Below are 12,370 nucleotides of genomic sequence, written 5' to 3'. Positions count from 1 at the left end.
AATGTCTGAAATGTCAACACAAGTCTTCCTCTTCAAACTTCAAACCTCATTTCTTTACTCCTTTATTGTGATCCTTCTTCTTACCAACCTATTGCAACTTCAACTTTAACATCACAATCTTCAAAATACTATAAATCTTTCACTTTCAACTCAGTTACTTGCACATATTATATACTATAATCACTTAGTTGTCTCATATTTTTTCATCATATTCATACATAATCTTACTATATATACGTATAAAGAAGGTCTTTATTTTTTCTTTTTTTCTTGGAGCTTGGGGACCCAAGTGGGAGCTCATAATCATGAAGAAAGGGAGCTTAAGCTCTGGTCTCAAACTCACTGTTCCTGCATCTGATTGGGGTTCATTTTCCACCAAGTTTTTGTGAGCCTCTCTTTTGATTCAATGTGTTTGTTTTGTGTGTGGTTTTGGCTGATTCGAATTGTGGGTATTTGGGTGCGGTAGGTCTGAGTCTGAAAGTGAAACGTTCAAGGCAGTGGACTTGCTTGTCGACAAGGAAGGAGTTCGAGTTGTTTCTGAGAAGGAAGAGGAAGCTGTAACATTTTTCTCTTTAACGTTCTATGTTTTGCACTTTATTAGTTCCCTCTTTGAAAAATGTGTATGTTCAATTGGGTTGGTAAGTTGTTTCTCTTTTGGATTTGATCTTTTGATACTTATGAAATGCTTCCTTTGACAAGAAGGGGTTCCTGAGCTTGTGTTGTTCGATAAAATGGGGAACTTTTTTGTTTAGGAGAAGAAAAAGACTTAATTTACGATAGAATGTTTGGTGTTTCTCCCTTATAATAAGATATTGTTTAAAATAATTTGGATTGGAACATAGGCTGCAAGCTGATGAAGTTAAAGATTTTGTTCTGGAGACAGCATTCAATTTATGAAGTGCTGAATACATTTAGTTTATAATTTCATTTCTATTCTATCTAAAATAAAATAAAATATGTTTTGTTGTTTTCTAGACTCAAGAAATTTGTTTTGGTTTCAACCAGAATGTTGTGTGAACTTCTAGGGTCAACAGAATGTGCCAAAGTATCATCCTTTCTATGCTTTTTTTTTGTTTGTGTAGTTAACCCGTCAGTTATGGTATAAACTGCTGATCTTTTGGAAAATTTGCAGGCTTCTAGAAAAACACTTTTGCATAAACTTATTTTTGAAAGGGAGAGATATAATTAGGGGAGAGAAGTATGAAATTAGATGATTCATATAGTAGTTAGAAATAGGGAAATAATGAATTATAAAAGGGTAAAGAGTAATCTATCTCACTTTGACCCTTTGCAATATTATGATCTCAATCTCTGTGCATTACTTGGTCCTTGACTCAAGAGGTTTGAATCTTGGAGTTCCTGTTTAGTAGTATTTTGTTTGGTCAATCCACTTTTGAAAACAGGTTACATGAAAACTGAATTCTGATGATTTTGATTTTAAGTTTAATATCTGTGCTGTCTTCAGCCACCACCAATCACGCCACTAGACAACCAGTTGAATCTGGCAGATATTGATACAATCAAAGTGATTGGAAAAGGAAATGGAGGGATAGTGCAATTGGTGCAACACAAATGGACTAATCAATTTTTTGCATTGAAGGTATACTGCATACGTACATTGTTTTGAGCTTGCATCTTCTTTTTCTTTTATCATTGTTTTTGTACAGTCATGTCAACCCAAGTCATAATTTCAATGGTAAAATCATTTTCATTCTCCATTAAATCCATCTCATGAAGAATTTAGATTTTGTGATATTTAATTTTTTTTCTCCATGAAATTAGTGTAAGCCAAGGGAACATAAAGTTTCAGGAAGTTTTGATCTCAAAGAGAGTTTAACAAATTGGTTTCCTTAGGAGTAAGTTCATTTTCATTCATCCATTATGTCAGAAATGTCATCATATTCAATTAACATTAGACCTATTAATGCCACTGAACATAAATCATTGGGATGTGGATAACTTAATCAGTTAAAGGGGACAAATTCAGGTAATGATCAGAAGACTACAGTCATAATTGTACAGCATATTGAATGTACTAATTCCATTCATTTAATATCCGTATTTTGGTGTTACTTGAATAAGAGATGCTGTTTCTATTTTTATAAATGGAAAGTTATAGAAAATGAAAAGTTGAAAAATAGTTGTATAATGATCCAAAAATTGCAAAATAAAAGATAAAAGAAAGGTTTGTTTTGATTTTCAATCTTTTATATTGAATATTCTAGTATTCTTATGCATGAAAAGATAGATAATTAATTAGATAGACGTGGTTGGTCTCTCTTATTGATTTTTGGCCACATTTTCCACAGAGTCCCCTTATCTCTTCCTTCTTTGAGTTAGACTTGTGAAAGAAGGGACCAAGAAGAATTTTTTTTTTTTTTTCATCCCTGTACTTCATCTTAATTTTTTACACACTATATTTTATACAGTTTCATTCCATTTGAGTTTTCTCTCCTGTAGTTTCGTGATGGTTAGTTTTTGGTCCCAATTTCTTACTAGACATGATTTTTTCAGCCTACAGAAATCTGCCCCATAGAAGTTTGGGTCAAAGTGTGGGTAGGTCCACACACAGTCAACATATGTTCTTTCTTTCTTTTTCTTTTATCAGTGTATGTATACATTGGTTTGTGTTTTGAATATGACTAAATATTTATCTTCTTTATTGGTTTGATAGCATATTAAATGTGTTCTTGATTTAGGAAATTCATATGAATATTGAGGAGCCTATTCAAAGGCAGATAGCACTTGAGCTAAAAATTAATCAATCAGCACAATGTCCTTATGTTGTTGTCTGCTACCAGTCATCCTACCATAATGGTGTCATATCAATCATATTTGAGTACATGGACGGAGGATCCTTAGAAGATCTTCTGAACAAAGTTCAAAAAATTCCAGAGTCGTATCTTGCTGCCATCTGCAAGCAGGTGAGAAATAAAATATTGCATTTCATCCTTGCACCATCTGAGTTTTTTCTCTCTTCATTCCTAACTAGATTACATACCCTTTTCTTGTTTTACCACTACAATGTAGGTGCTGAATGGTTTAATGTATCTTCACCATGAAAAATACATTATCCACAGGGACTTAAAACCTTCTAATCTGCTGATAAATCATAGAGGGGAGGTAAAGATTACTGACTTTGGTGTAAGCATAATCATGGAAAATACATCTGGTCAAGCAAATACTTTCATTGGCACACACAGCTATATGTCTGTGAGTAACACAAGCAAGTGTATCTATCTATCATTTTTCCTCTTGGCAATTACATTTGCCAACATTTCATGGAATACAACTTTTCCATCATGCTCATTTTGCAGCCAGAGAGAATCACCAGTAACCAGAATGGCTACGACTACAAAAGTGATATATGGAGCCTGGGACTGATTTTGCTCAAGTGTGCCACGGGGCAGTTTCCATATACACCGCCAGATCAACGTGAGGGATGGGAAAATATTTTCCAGCTTATTGAAGTCATTGTTGAAAAACCTTCCCCCACTGCTCCACCAGAAGATTTTTCTCCAGAATTTTGCTCATTTATCTCAGCATGGTATATATTAACAATGTTTCAGTAACCAAATCATATAACCTCAACGAACTTTTCTCACTAAAAGAAAATTAAAACATGTTGGGAATAATCTGGTGAGCTGAAGTCTCATATCGGATAGAAATGACAAAGATATATACCATATAAGATGAAAAACTCATAAACTCAATGTTTTGAAGTTTTGAATTAAAAGTGGTATCAATTTCTTATGTGGATTTATCTAATGTCAGATATATATAATATATAATATCTCCCTAATAGCTCCCTCAGATAATTTTTTTTTTTTGAGGTATTCATACTTTGTAATATAGTATATCTAAATTGTGTCCGATGCCCTTTATATTTTTAATGATATCTTATATAATTTCATTGAACAAATCCTCCTGTGTTTAAACATATCTTAGAGATTGGACCTCCAATCACTATATATATATAATCAGCTATTTTGAAATAAATTTTGTTATTGTGCGTTTTATGAGGCTTCTCTGATCATCCTTTTGTCTTTTCTGTGTTTAGTTTACAGAAAAATCCAAGAGATAGACCGTCTGCTCGTGACCTTATAGTATGCATAATCTTAACTATATGAGTAACCCATGTAAAATATATCAAATACTCGTTCTTACTGTGTATATCTCTGATTTAAATTTCAGAACCATCCTTTTATCAAGTTGTATGAGGACTTGAATGTGGATCTTTCAACTTATTTCTACAACGCAGGATCTACACTTGCAACCATATAGAACATGGTATGTTTCCTTCCTGGACTTTATTCAAAGGTAACAGAATTTGTGCTATGTATCACTTCACTAGGTATTCTTGAATGCAAATTACCATAAACAAAATGTTTTGATCTGTCACAATAGTTGCTTCTATATGGAGGGAGCAAAGCAAACCAAGGTTTTAAATTGCATGCAGTTGAAATTTCTGTAACTCTAAATATTGTGAAAAATTAAGGGGCAACTTCAGCTGATGCAGTCACTTAATGTTGCAGTCAAAATTGTAATCGCAGACTGTTTTTTAAACCTTGGTAACTGCTATAGATACTCATGCTTCGAGACTAAGAAATTACCTGACTGATTTCTAATTTTTTATTGAAATGATCACTTGTTTTTAAAGCTTGTATTGTGCTACTTAATATATTGGAAAACTCTTCTAAAGCCGATTTCATACATTTGCAGATATTATTACCTAAACTACAAGTAAATGTGGAATGTGCTCGTTTGCTTCCAAGTTTCCTAGTCTCCGTAGTAGTAATATATGAGGCCCTTTCACATAAAATATACACAGTTCTGAGCAGTGAACGATATGGCATTCTCTGTGAACTTGGCAAATGGCAAGTTCTACTGTCACTTGGTGGAGGATCCCCAATTACCATGACCAGAATTTGCAGAATGGAGCCAGCGAAACCAGCTTCTATAGTTATGTCAGAGAATAGTGTTTTGTTGCCAAGATAGAGTAAAATGTTTTATAATACAGACTCTTGAGAGAAATATGTACCTACTCATTTGAAAATAAGCAATAATGTATTCAATAGTGGTTGTGATGATTATTTGATAAGACAACTTGAAACTTCTACAATATTGTTGATTAAAAATTAATCTAACTTTCTGATGGGGGCAGCAGCAGAGTGACACCTCAATCTCGGCTTAACGTGAGGCATCCCTGTGCGCAACAAATTCTGGCATACAATGCATAGCCCTGTTGAAAAACTGAAGGGCCAATATAATAAATAAACAAATATGGTAAGGACTAAAAGATAGTTTTAGAAATGGAATACATTTGAGAGCTATTCCAGATAAAGGGTTATCTATTTTATTCTTTTTTCTTGAGTTTTCTTTGGGGCTTCAAGTCTATAACAATGACAGAGATGTTATCTTTGGTTCCTCTTTGAAGGGCAAGTCTAGATAGATACTCTGCAGCATACTGAGCTGCAGGGTCAGGTCCTTGGCCTTGTTGTGATGATGAGTTGTTGCCATTCTTCTTATGCCAAAGAAGGATTCTCCTTCTTGCAAAGTCACAGGCTTCTTCATTTGTCATCACATCCCATAATCCATCACTCGCCAGAATGAGGCACTCATCGTTTTTGTCTCTTTGGATACACTTCACTTCTGGCTCTGGAATTACCCATGGTTTCAAGTACCTGTCACCTTTTAAGGAACAATAACCAAATTTACATTCTGCAACACATTATACACTCTATATATAACTCTATATATAAAGTTTTTCATTTAAACCGTCTAAAATGTGAACGAAGTTCAAGTTTGGTGATATTTTAAAAAGAGCAAATTAAGGAAAAGATAGGAGAAGACTAATGGAGAACCATTTGATAACAAAACAAAAGCTTTATGGAATGTGTTTTCAGAAAAAGAGCATATTAATATATATTATCCATAAATAATTTTTTGCACCTGTATAAATTGGTGTTATAAAACAACACAGTAAACACATACCTATGGATCTTGATACTGCCAAAACACCAAGAACTCGGTACCCATTCCATTGAATGACCCTTCCTCCTGAAGCTTCTATCCTTTCCCATTCATCTTCTCTATTTGGCTGAAAAAGATGAAAAACAATTTCCTCCATCAGATAACTAGAGCTTCTAATAATAGTCCATTCCAAAAAATAAATAAAATTGAAGCATGAACAAAATTCAGTATAGTTCTTTGCTTTGGTACCATTATTCAATCAGAATTAGAACTTCACCTCCAAATTCAACATTGACTTCAAATGTCAATTACTAAGGCGAAATTCCAATTTCAATTAAAGAACAACACTAAAAACACTTATGTAAATGTTTGCAAACATTGTCCTTGAAAAGAATGTCTTACTTTGTGATCATCAGAGAGTGGCATTGCTTCTTTTCCACGACACAAGACAGCTCTTGAATCTCCACAGTTTGCAACTATTATGTGAGTCTGAGTCAAAAGGGCAACCACAGCAGTGGAGCCAACAGCCTCAGAAGCAAGAGGTTCAACACTTGCTCCATTACCTTCACCAACCCCTCCAACCTCATCATCTACTTTGTGAAAGCAATTGGAGAATGCCTTCTTCCATTGGTTCTCCCAGTTTTCTCTCCCATTCTGTTCATCCAAACTCCATCGTGCAGCTTTTATCTCATCAACCAACACTGAATGAAGATGTTCCCGGCAGTAATTGGCAACCTATGAAAACATCACCCCCCATGTGACATGGAATGGAATAAGGAGTAACTTGGATGATACAATTGAAAGCAAGTGTTTTTAAGGCATACCTGACAGCCCCCATGTCCATCATACACACCAAAAAAGTGGGCTGGTGAAAAGTTTGAATTTTCACTCACATAATCATCCATTACCATCATTGAAGGAACTTCAAAAAGATGAGGCCTAACAGCAATAGCATCTTCCATCTCCTCTCTCCTTCCACAAACTGATGAGCAACCCCATAGTGGGTTAGTGCTGATAGCACCACTCAAGTCCAAGCATGTAGCCTTCTCTGCAATCTCATGAACCACAGAAAATGTTTTTTTATCAGGTTCATCTGATCCACTTCCATCTTCACTCTCATGCCCCCCAGCAACAGAAACCATGTTCTGCAGCGGCTCTATAGCTGAACCTGGCGGCTCAGTCAAACCAGCCCTTCCATGAACTGTGTTATCATCAACCTTTATGGTGATAGGTGAACTTATTTCACAACAATTAGCCACAGAAACAGAAGATTCCTCCCTACAAGGACTACTTTTGTCACCAGCAGCAGATTGAGAGATAGGCTCACACTTAAAATCCTTAGCTAACAATGATTGATTTTGGGTTTGGTTTTCAGCATGGAAACAATTATTGTCTCCTTGACTTACCATTTCTGAGACAAGGTCAGCTCCAACCTGGTTGTTCTTTGCTTCTGAAGACACTTTAATTTGGGATTGAAGACAAATATCTGAGTGATTTTCACTTTCAATTGCAGGATTTAATATTAATACTGGTGCAGTGTTTGCCCTGAGCTTTAGGCCAGTTATCTCCATGTGGGTTGTGACTGATGGATCTTTTTGTATTAAATTCCCAAGTGCGAATGGCACTGCAACCGTCGAAGTTATTTCCTCCATAGGTTGTATTTATGCCTTGTTTCAAATAGCCTTATCCTATTTCAAATAACCCTATCAACAAAACCTCTTCTCAAAGACAAGAAAACTCCTACGGCAAGAAATTAAAAGATCTCAGAACAAATCTCCTCTACAGTGTAACAAAGTTCAAAATCAAAGGTTATATTGAAACAGTGAAGCTAGATGCTAGAATAGCTCTATCATAGACCCTTTCTCTATTTAAACCCCAAAAGAGAACAGTCCAAAAAAAATCATTAATTTCTCTGCCCCTCACAAATCTTTGATTAATTCATGGAGCAGAAGAAAATAGATGATTCAAGAAATCCAAATCATTGTCAAAGTCAGTGCCTTGTCTCTCTCTAGCAAACAAGGGGACAAGGGAAATGGGGTCATGAAAAAATTATAAACAAGAAAACAAGGACAAGAACAAATAGTACAAATTAGAAGAGAAGTTCCTTGGATCTGAGGGAAACAACATCCACCATTGAAATTGAACTTCCCTGGGTTTACCTCTTGTGTTCCTTTCATGTGTCAACAACAACATGGCCACCCATCCTCATGTCAACTTCAACCTACTTTATGCCATTGCTACCTCTAATAAATTAGATACCTCAATTTGTTTCTTTCTTCAGTGCATTCAGACTAATCTCTTGAAACAGTAAAAGTGCAGAGTTGTTGCTTACCTTCATAAAATGAAAAAAGGGACCAAAACCTCAGCAAGTAGATGATGCCAAAGCCATTATTGGACTATCTGCATCAAACTTTAAACAATCAAACATGTGTATGTATTCTCTTCACCCTTTTCTTTACTCCCAAAAAAAAAAAAACAAAAACTGAAAATAAAGAGTACTCTCTACTCTCAACTCTCAACCAATGAAAACAAACACCTAACAGATGATTCATGATTGGTTGCCTTTTATCGTCAATAAAGAAAAGCAGAAAACAATAGAATTCTTCCACACAATGTTTTGTTTTCTTCACCAACCAAAGAAAAAAATGGAAAATAATTGTACTGTAAAAGACTTCATTCACACTTGTTCTCTTGCTTAATGATTCAAGAGCCTGACACGTAGCACTTTCGTTTCGTTTTTTAGTTGGTCGGTTTGGTTAGGTTACATCATTCCCTAACAAATATCTAAAAGGAACACTTTCTTTAATATCACCGAAATCTGCACAAGATTTTGGACTTCAAAGTCTTCCTTTCTAACTCTCATCCATTCCTATCTTTTTGCAAACGTGCTTTCTTTTACAATAGTGTTCCAAACGGTGATCATGTTTGAACCATAGTCTGCATATCAATATTTTATAAACGAAAATGTTAGAATTCCAAGTGAGCTATTTCTATTTTGATAAAATTTTAGTTGTTAGTTTTTTTAATGAAAATAGTTTGTGAAAGGCAATGGAAGAAGAGCACGTAAGAGTTGGAGGGCATGTGCGTGAAGATGATGAGAAGATCCCCATGGCCTAGGGGAGATGCACAAACGAATATAATACATTCATTAAAAGTTTACATCTTCAACATAGATAAGGATCAGGTGATTTAGGTCATACAAAAAGATTAAAAATTGCACTCATTTCAATATTGTTTATTATCTTTACGTTGATTTATCCCACTAAAGTTATCAGAGATGATGTATGAAGAATAAGTTGTTGCTATGTGGGTATTATCTTAATACACAGAAATTATCTTATTCACTCAATATGAATATACCTTTACACAACCAGAACGAGAGAATTTGTATAATCATCAATTGTTAAAAATGGAGATGAATATTCCCTTGCCGTCCCTATAGAGATTAAATATTATTCCATTTCAAAACAAAATCTTATTTGTCCACCTTTCTACTATTCTTTTAATTACTTCATATAACTTACTTCTGATAGAGTAATTAATTCAATTAATTTTATTCAATTTAAAAATTAATCTATCGGATTTAGCCTCGTTATAATGATTTTTAAAATACTTTTTCTTATTTATTATTAAAATTACATATAAATAAAACAAGACTAGAAAATTCTTCTAATTTAATTTATGTCTTGTATCAAGTAAAAGAGGAAGTATTGTTTTTAATTACATATATAGGGGGTTTATTACGAAAAACATTTGAGTGTTTTACAGTATAAAGTAGAAAAAATTTTGTTTTTCTTGATTCATTTTTAAAGTATAAGATTTTTTTTTTGTAATGTTTTTCGGTAACTTTTTTTCTTACAAAATTTTTCTATTGAAATATAAGTTTTTCAAGTTAAAACAGCTAAAAAAAATATTATTATAAGATAATTTAACATGATAATACACATTGGAAAAACAAATTACAAAAGCTAATGTTTCTTCAAACAATAATTTGGTTAAAAATTCTAAAGTACATTAATAACGTTAATTTAATTTAATTTTCTATTAAAGTTAGAAGAATTAAGGTTATAAATAATAAGCATCTTTTAAAAAAGTATATAATGAAAATCCTACAATACAAATGGTGTGTGGAGTGGTTAATTTGCTTTAAGTTCATCTATGTCCTTCTAAATGTCATTAACCATATTCTTGTTTGAGTGAAACTCAATTAAAATATTTAGAAAGTAAATTTTAAGTTAACTCAACTTCACAGCACTATTTATTGGAATTATTAATATTTAAATTAAATATGTATTTGTCCCTAATAAATTATCGAATTTACTTTTTTATCTCTAATTATTTTTAAAAAGATTGTTTCTAATAATTTTTATCTTTGACTGGATCTCGAAAATCCTATCTAAACCAGTGTTCACAATTTTCAGGAAAAAGAAACAATTAACATTTTATTAATGCTAAAAAAGTTAAAAGTATATTAAAAATAGAAGAAAAAAAATCCAATAATGTATCTTACTAACCATATCTAAACCCTAATATTTTTATATAGCACAAATATCCACTTATAAGTAAAGGGCAGAAAAGGTTTGGTGGCCTACATAGGGTCATTTTCCAGCACGTTCCCTTACCCAAAACAAAGGGAAAAGCATACATAAACAAAACCAATGAGAACGGTGGTGTCACTTAAAAGCTTCAAGTGTGAATTAATGATGAATTAGGCAACTTTCACCATTTGATAATGTCATCATCACTACTAATGATTCCATTCCTACAATACTTCCAAAACACTTGGCAAAGGCTCTTTTGTCCCTACCCAATTTCTAACTCTAGCTTTATTAACTTGGAGAGAAAATGGGAGGATCAAAAGAAGCAATGATGTGATTTCTTGACATTAATAAGAAAAACGCCGATGTCTATAGATTGTGAAGGAGAAAGAAAAGTCATATGGTAATTGGTTTCAATACATGCAATACACAGGATCAAATTATAAAAGATTATAATTTTATAATGACTAATGAAACACTTATGTATAATCGTAAAACAGGAAATTCTTATTTTAGGCTTAAGGTGGTTGTAATTTTTTAGTTTATAGTTTTTAAACATGAGTTTTGGAAACAAAACTAGTTGTCTTGATGAGAGAGGATTTGAATGATTTTAAATTGATTTAAAAATAATTTTAGAACCTTTTCAAAAACATAATAAAAGATTTCCTAATTCTAATTTTAAGTTTTCAAGAATTATTTGACCCTTTACAATATTTTTTCTTATTTTTTTGTGTCTGTGTCAATTCTTTCTAAGAAAAAGAATTCATTAAAGTAAATCAATCTTTGTGAATGAGTAGTATCCTAGACTAGACTGACTCAAATTTTGGTTCGGACCGAGCCGACTCAACCTTTGACCCGGGCCTGAACGGCTCGACCTTCAACTCTGTCTGACTTGACCTTCAGCTCGAATCAGTTCAACTCGACCTTCTTTTCGATCTGACTCAACTTTTTGAATTTCTTAACTTTTTATGTTCTAAGTAATGAACAATTCTACAACTTAAAATTTTTTAATTTCCTTCTTTTTTGAGTAAATTTCAAATTCTACTATTTTAATTATTTGAAATACCTTCTCAAAATTTCTTAAATTTTTTTTTTTAATTTTTTCATCCAAACAATTCATTTTTCAAAAATTTCAAATTCAAATAAATAAATTATTCTCTTACATCATCCAAACATATCATTAAGGAATTATTTTGAAAAGAGCATAACATTCTATAAGCTATCATATCCACACAAATTTTTAAAATAGGTATAAAACTGTTATATAATACATGCATAGCTAAAAAGTAGGATTCAACAATGATTTAGAACCATCTTTAAATCTCAACATGGGATTCTCATTGTAAATCTGAGATACTTCAACGATTCAAGGTGTAAATAATTTGCATTTCTTTTTAATTTATAAACGTACTTTCAACTGGCATGACTGCAAAATCCAACCACGAGTCCATTTTTTTCAGTGCATTCAAATTTATTGAATTGAAGCTGATACCACAGCAAAAATGAACCAAATCATCAGTGTTAAAATCACACAAGCAAAAAGATTTAATTCAGGTTCAGACTCAGCAATAATCCTGTCAGGGAAATATATGTACTTACATAGAGAATGGCAGGCTTGAGGAAGACAACCATACAAATAAGCGATTAGTCATCCATGTAGAATATCCAACTTATTTTGGGCAGAGATATCTGAAGGAATTCTATTACAAGATCAACAAATAATAGGTAAGGGTCAGAGGAACGAAATATTCAAACCTTACCTCCCTACGTAAAACGAACATCTCAAATCAGTTCTGCTAATAAAAACCCTATGCACATTAATTTCTAAGAAAGTTGGATCATATCAATAACATTTGAAT

The 12,370-nt window shown here is 32.9% G+C and overlaps 2 protein-coding genes across 13 annotated transcripts; one reads left to right on the top strand and one right to left on the bottom strand.

Annotated features, from left to right (window-relative positions):
* On the top strand, positions 1-5,093 carry LOC114164515 (mitogen-activated protein kinase kinase 2-like). Of its 4 annotated transcripts, none has more exons than XM_028049226.1 (10): positions 1-385; positions 467-557; positions 1,466-1,600; positions 2,515-2,556; positions 2,700-2,924; positions 3,031-3,123; positions 3,318-3,547; positions 4,061-4,106; positions 4,195-4,290; positions 4,723-5,093. In XM_028049226.1, the coding sequence occupies exons 1-9, from the start codon at positions 306-308 to the stop codon at positions 4,282-4,284; spliced, it is 1,032 nt and encodes a 343-aa protein (XP_027905027.1). In that variant the 5' UTR covers positions 1-305; the 3' UTR covers positions 4,285-4,290; positions 4,723-5,093. The 4 variants fall into 4 exon arrangements, 3 of the variants coding, with proteins under 3 accessions (XP_027905027.1, XP_027905025.1, XP_027905026.1); XM_028049224.1 differs by having other exon boundaries at positions 6-385; positions 3,031-3,213; XR_003599557.1 differs by lacking the exon at positions 4,061-4,106 and having other exon boundaries at positions 2-385; positions 3,031-3,213.
* On the bottom strand, positions 5,025-8,502 carry LOC114164513 (protein phosphatase 2C 50-like). Of its 9 annotated transcripts, none has more exons than XM_028049219.1 (6): positions 8,306-8,502; positions 8,133-8,216; positions 6,798-7,661; positions 6,376-6,708; positions 5,995-6,100; positions 5,025-5,691 (listed from the first exon to the last, which is right to left on the bottom strand). In XM_028049219.1, the coding sequence occupies exons 3-6, from the start codon at positions 7,623-7,625 to the stop codon at positions 5,357-5,359; spliced, it is 1,602 nt and encodes a 533-aa protein (XP_027905020.1). In that variant the 5' UTR covers positions 7,626-7,661; positions 8,133-8,216; positions 8,306-8,502; the 3' UTR covers positions 5,025-5,356. The 9 variants fall into 9 exon arrangements, with proteins under 9 accessions (XP_027905020.1, XP_027905022.1, XP_027905019.1 ...); XM_028049221.1 differs by having other exon boundaries at positions 8,133-8,197; XM_028049218.1 differs by having other exon boundaries at positions 6,798-7,713; positions 8,133-8,194.
* Between the last annotated feature and the right edge of the window lie 3,868 nt (positions 8,503-12,370).

Source organism: Vigna unguiculata, chromosome 9, assembly GCF_004118075.2.
Source record: "Vigna unguiculata cultivar IT97K-499-35 chromosome 9, ASM411807v1, whole genome shotgun sequence".
NCBI lineage: Eukaryota > Viridiplantae > Streptophyta > Magnoliopsida > Fabales > Fabaceae > Vigna > Vigna unguiculata.
The sequence above is the reverse complement of the archived record's forward strand: the minus strand, read 5'-3'. Positions and strand labels throughout refer to the sequence as shown.

What these genes read in the sequence shown, in the direction of transcription:
- LOC114164513 (XM_028049219.1), bottom strand. Translation starts at nt 7,625, where the DNA reads ATGGAGGAAATAACTTCGACGGTTGCAGTGCCATTCGCACTTGGGAAT. An exon ending in ATGGACATGGGGGCTGTCAG is followed by an intron (nt 6,709 to 6,797) that starts GTATGCCTTAAA and finishes ATGTTTTCATAG; the next exon opens with GTTGCCAATTACTGCCGGGA. An exon ending in GGCAGTATCAAGATCCATAG is followed by an intron (nt 5,692 to 5,994) that starts GTATGTGTTTAC and finishes GTTCCTTAAAAG; the next exon opens with GTGACAGGTACTTGAAACCA.
- LOC114164515 (XM_028049224.1), top strand. Translation starts at nt 306, where the DNA reads ATGAAGAAAGGGAGCTTAAGCTCTGGTCTCAAACTCACTGTTCCTGCA. An exon ending in AAGTTTGGGTCAAAGTGTGG is followed by an intron (nt 2,557 to 2,699) that starts GTAGGTCCACAC and finishes TTCTTGATTTAG; the next exon opens with GAAATTCATATGAATATTGA. An exon ending in CGTCTGCTCGTGACCTTATA is followed by an intron (nt 4,107 to 4,194) that starts GTATGCATAATC and finishes TTTAAATTTCAG; the next exon opens with AACCATCCTTTTATCAAGTT.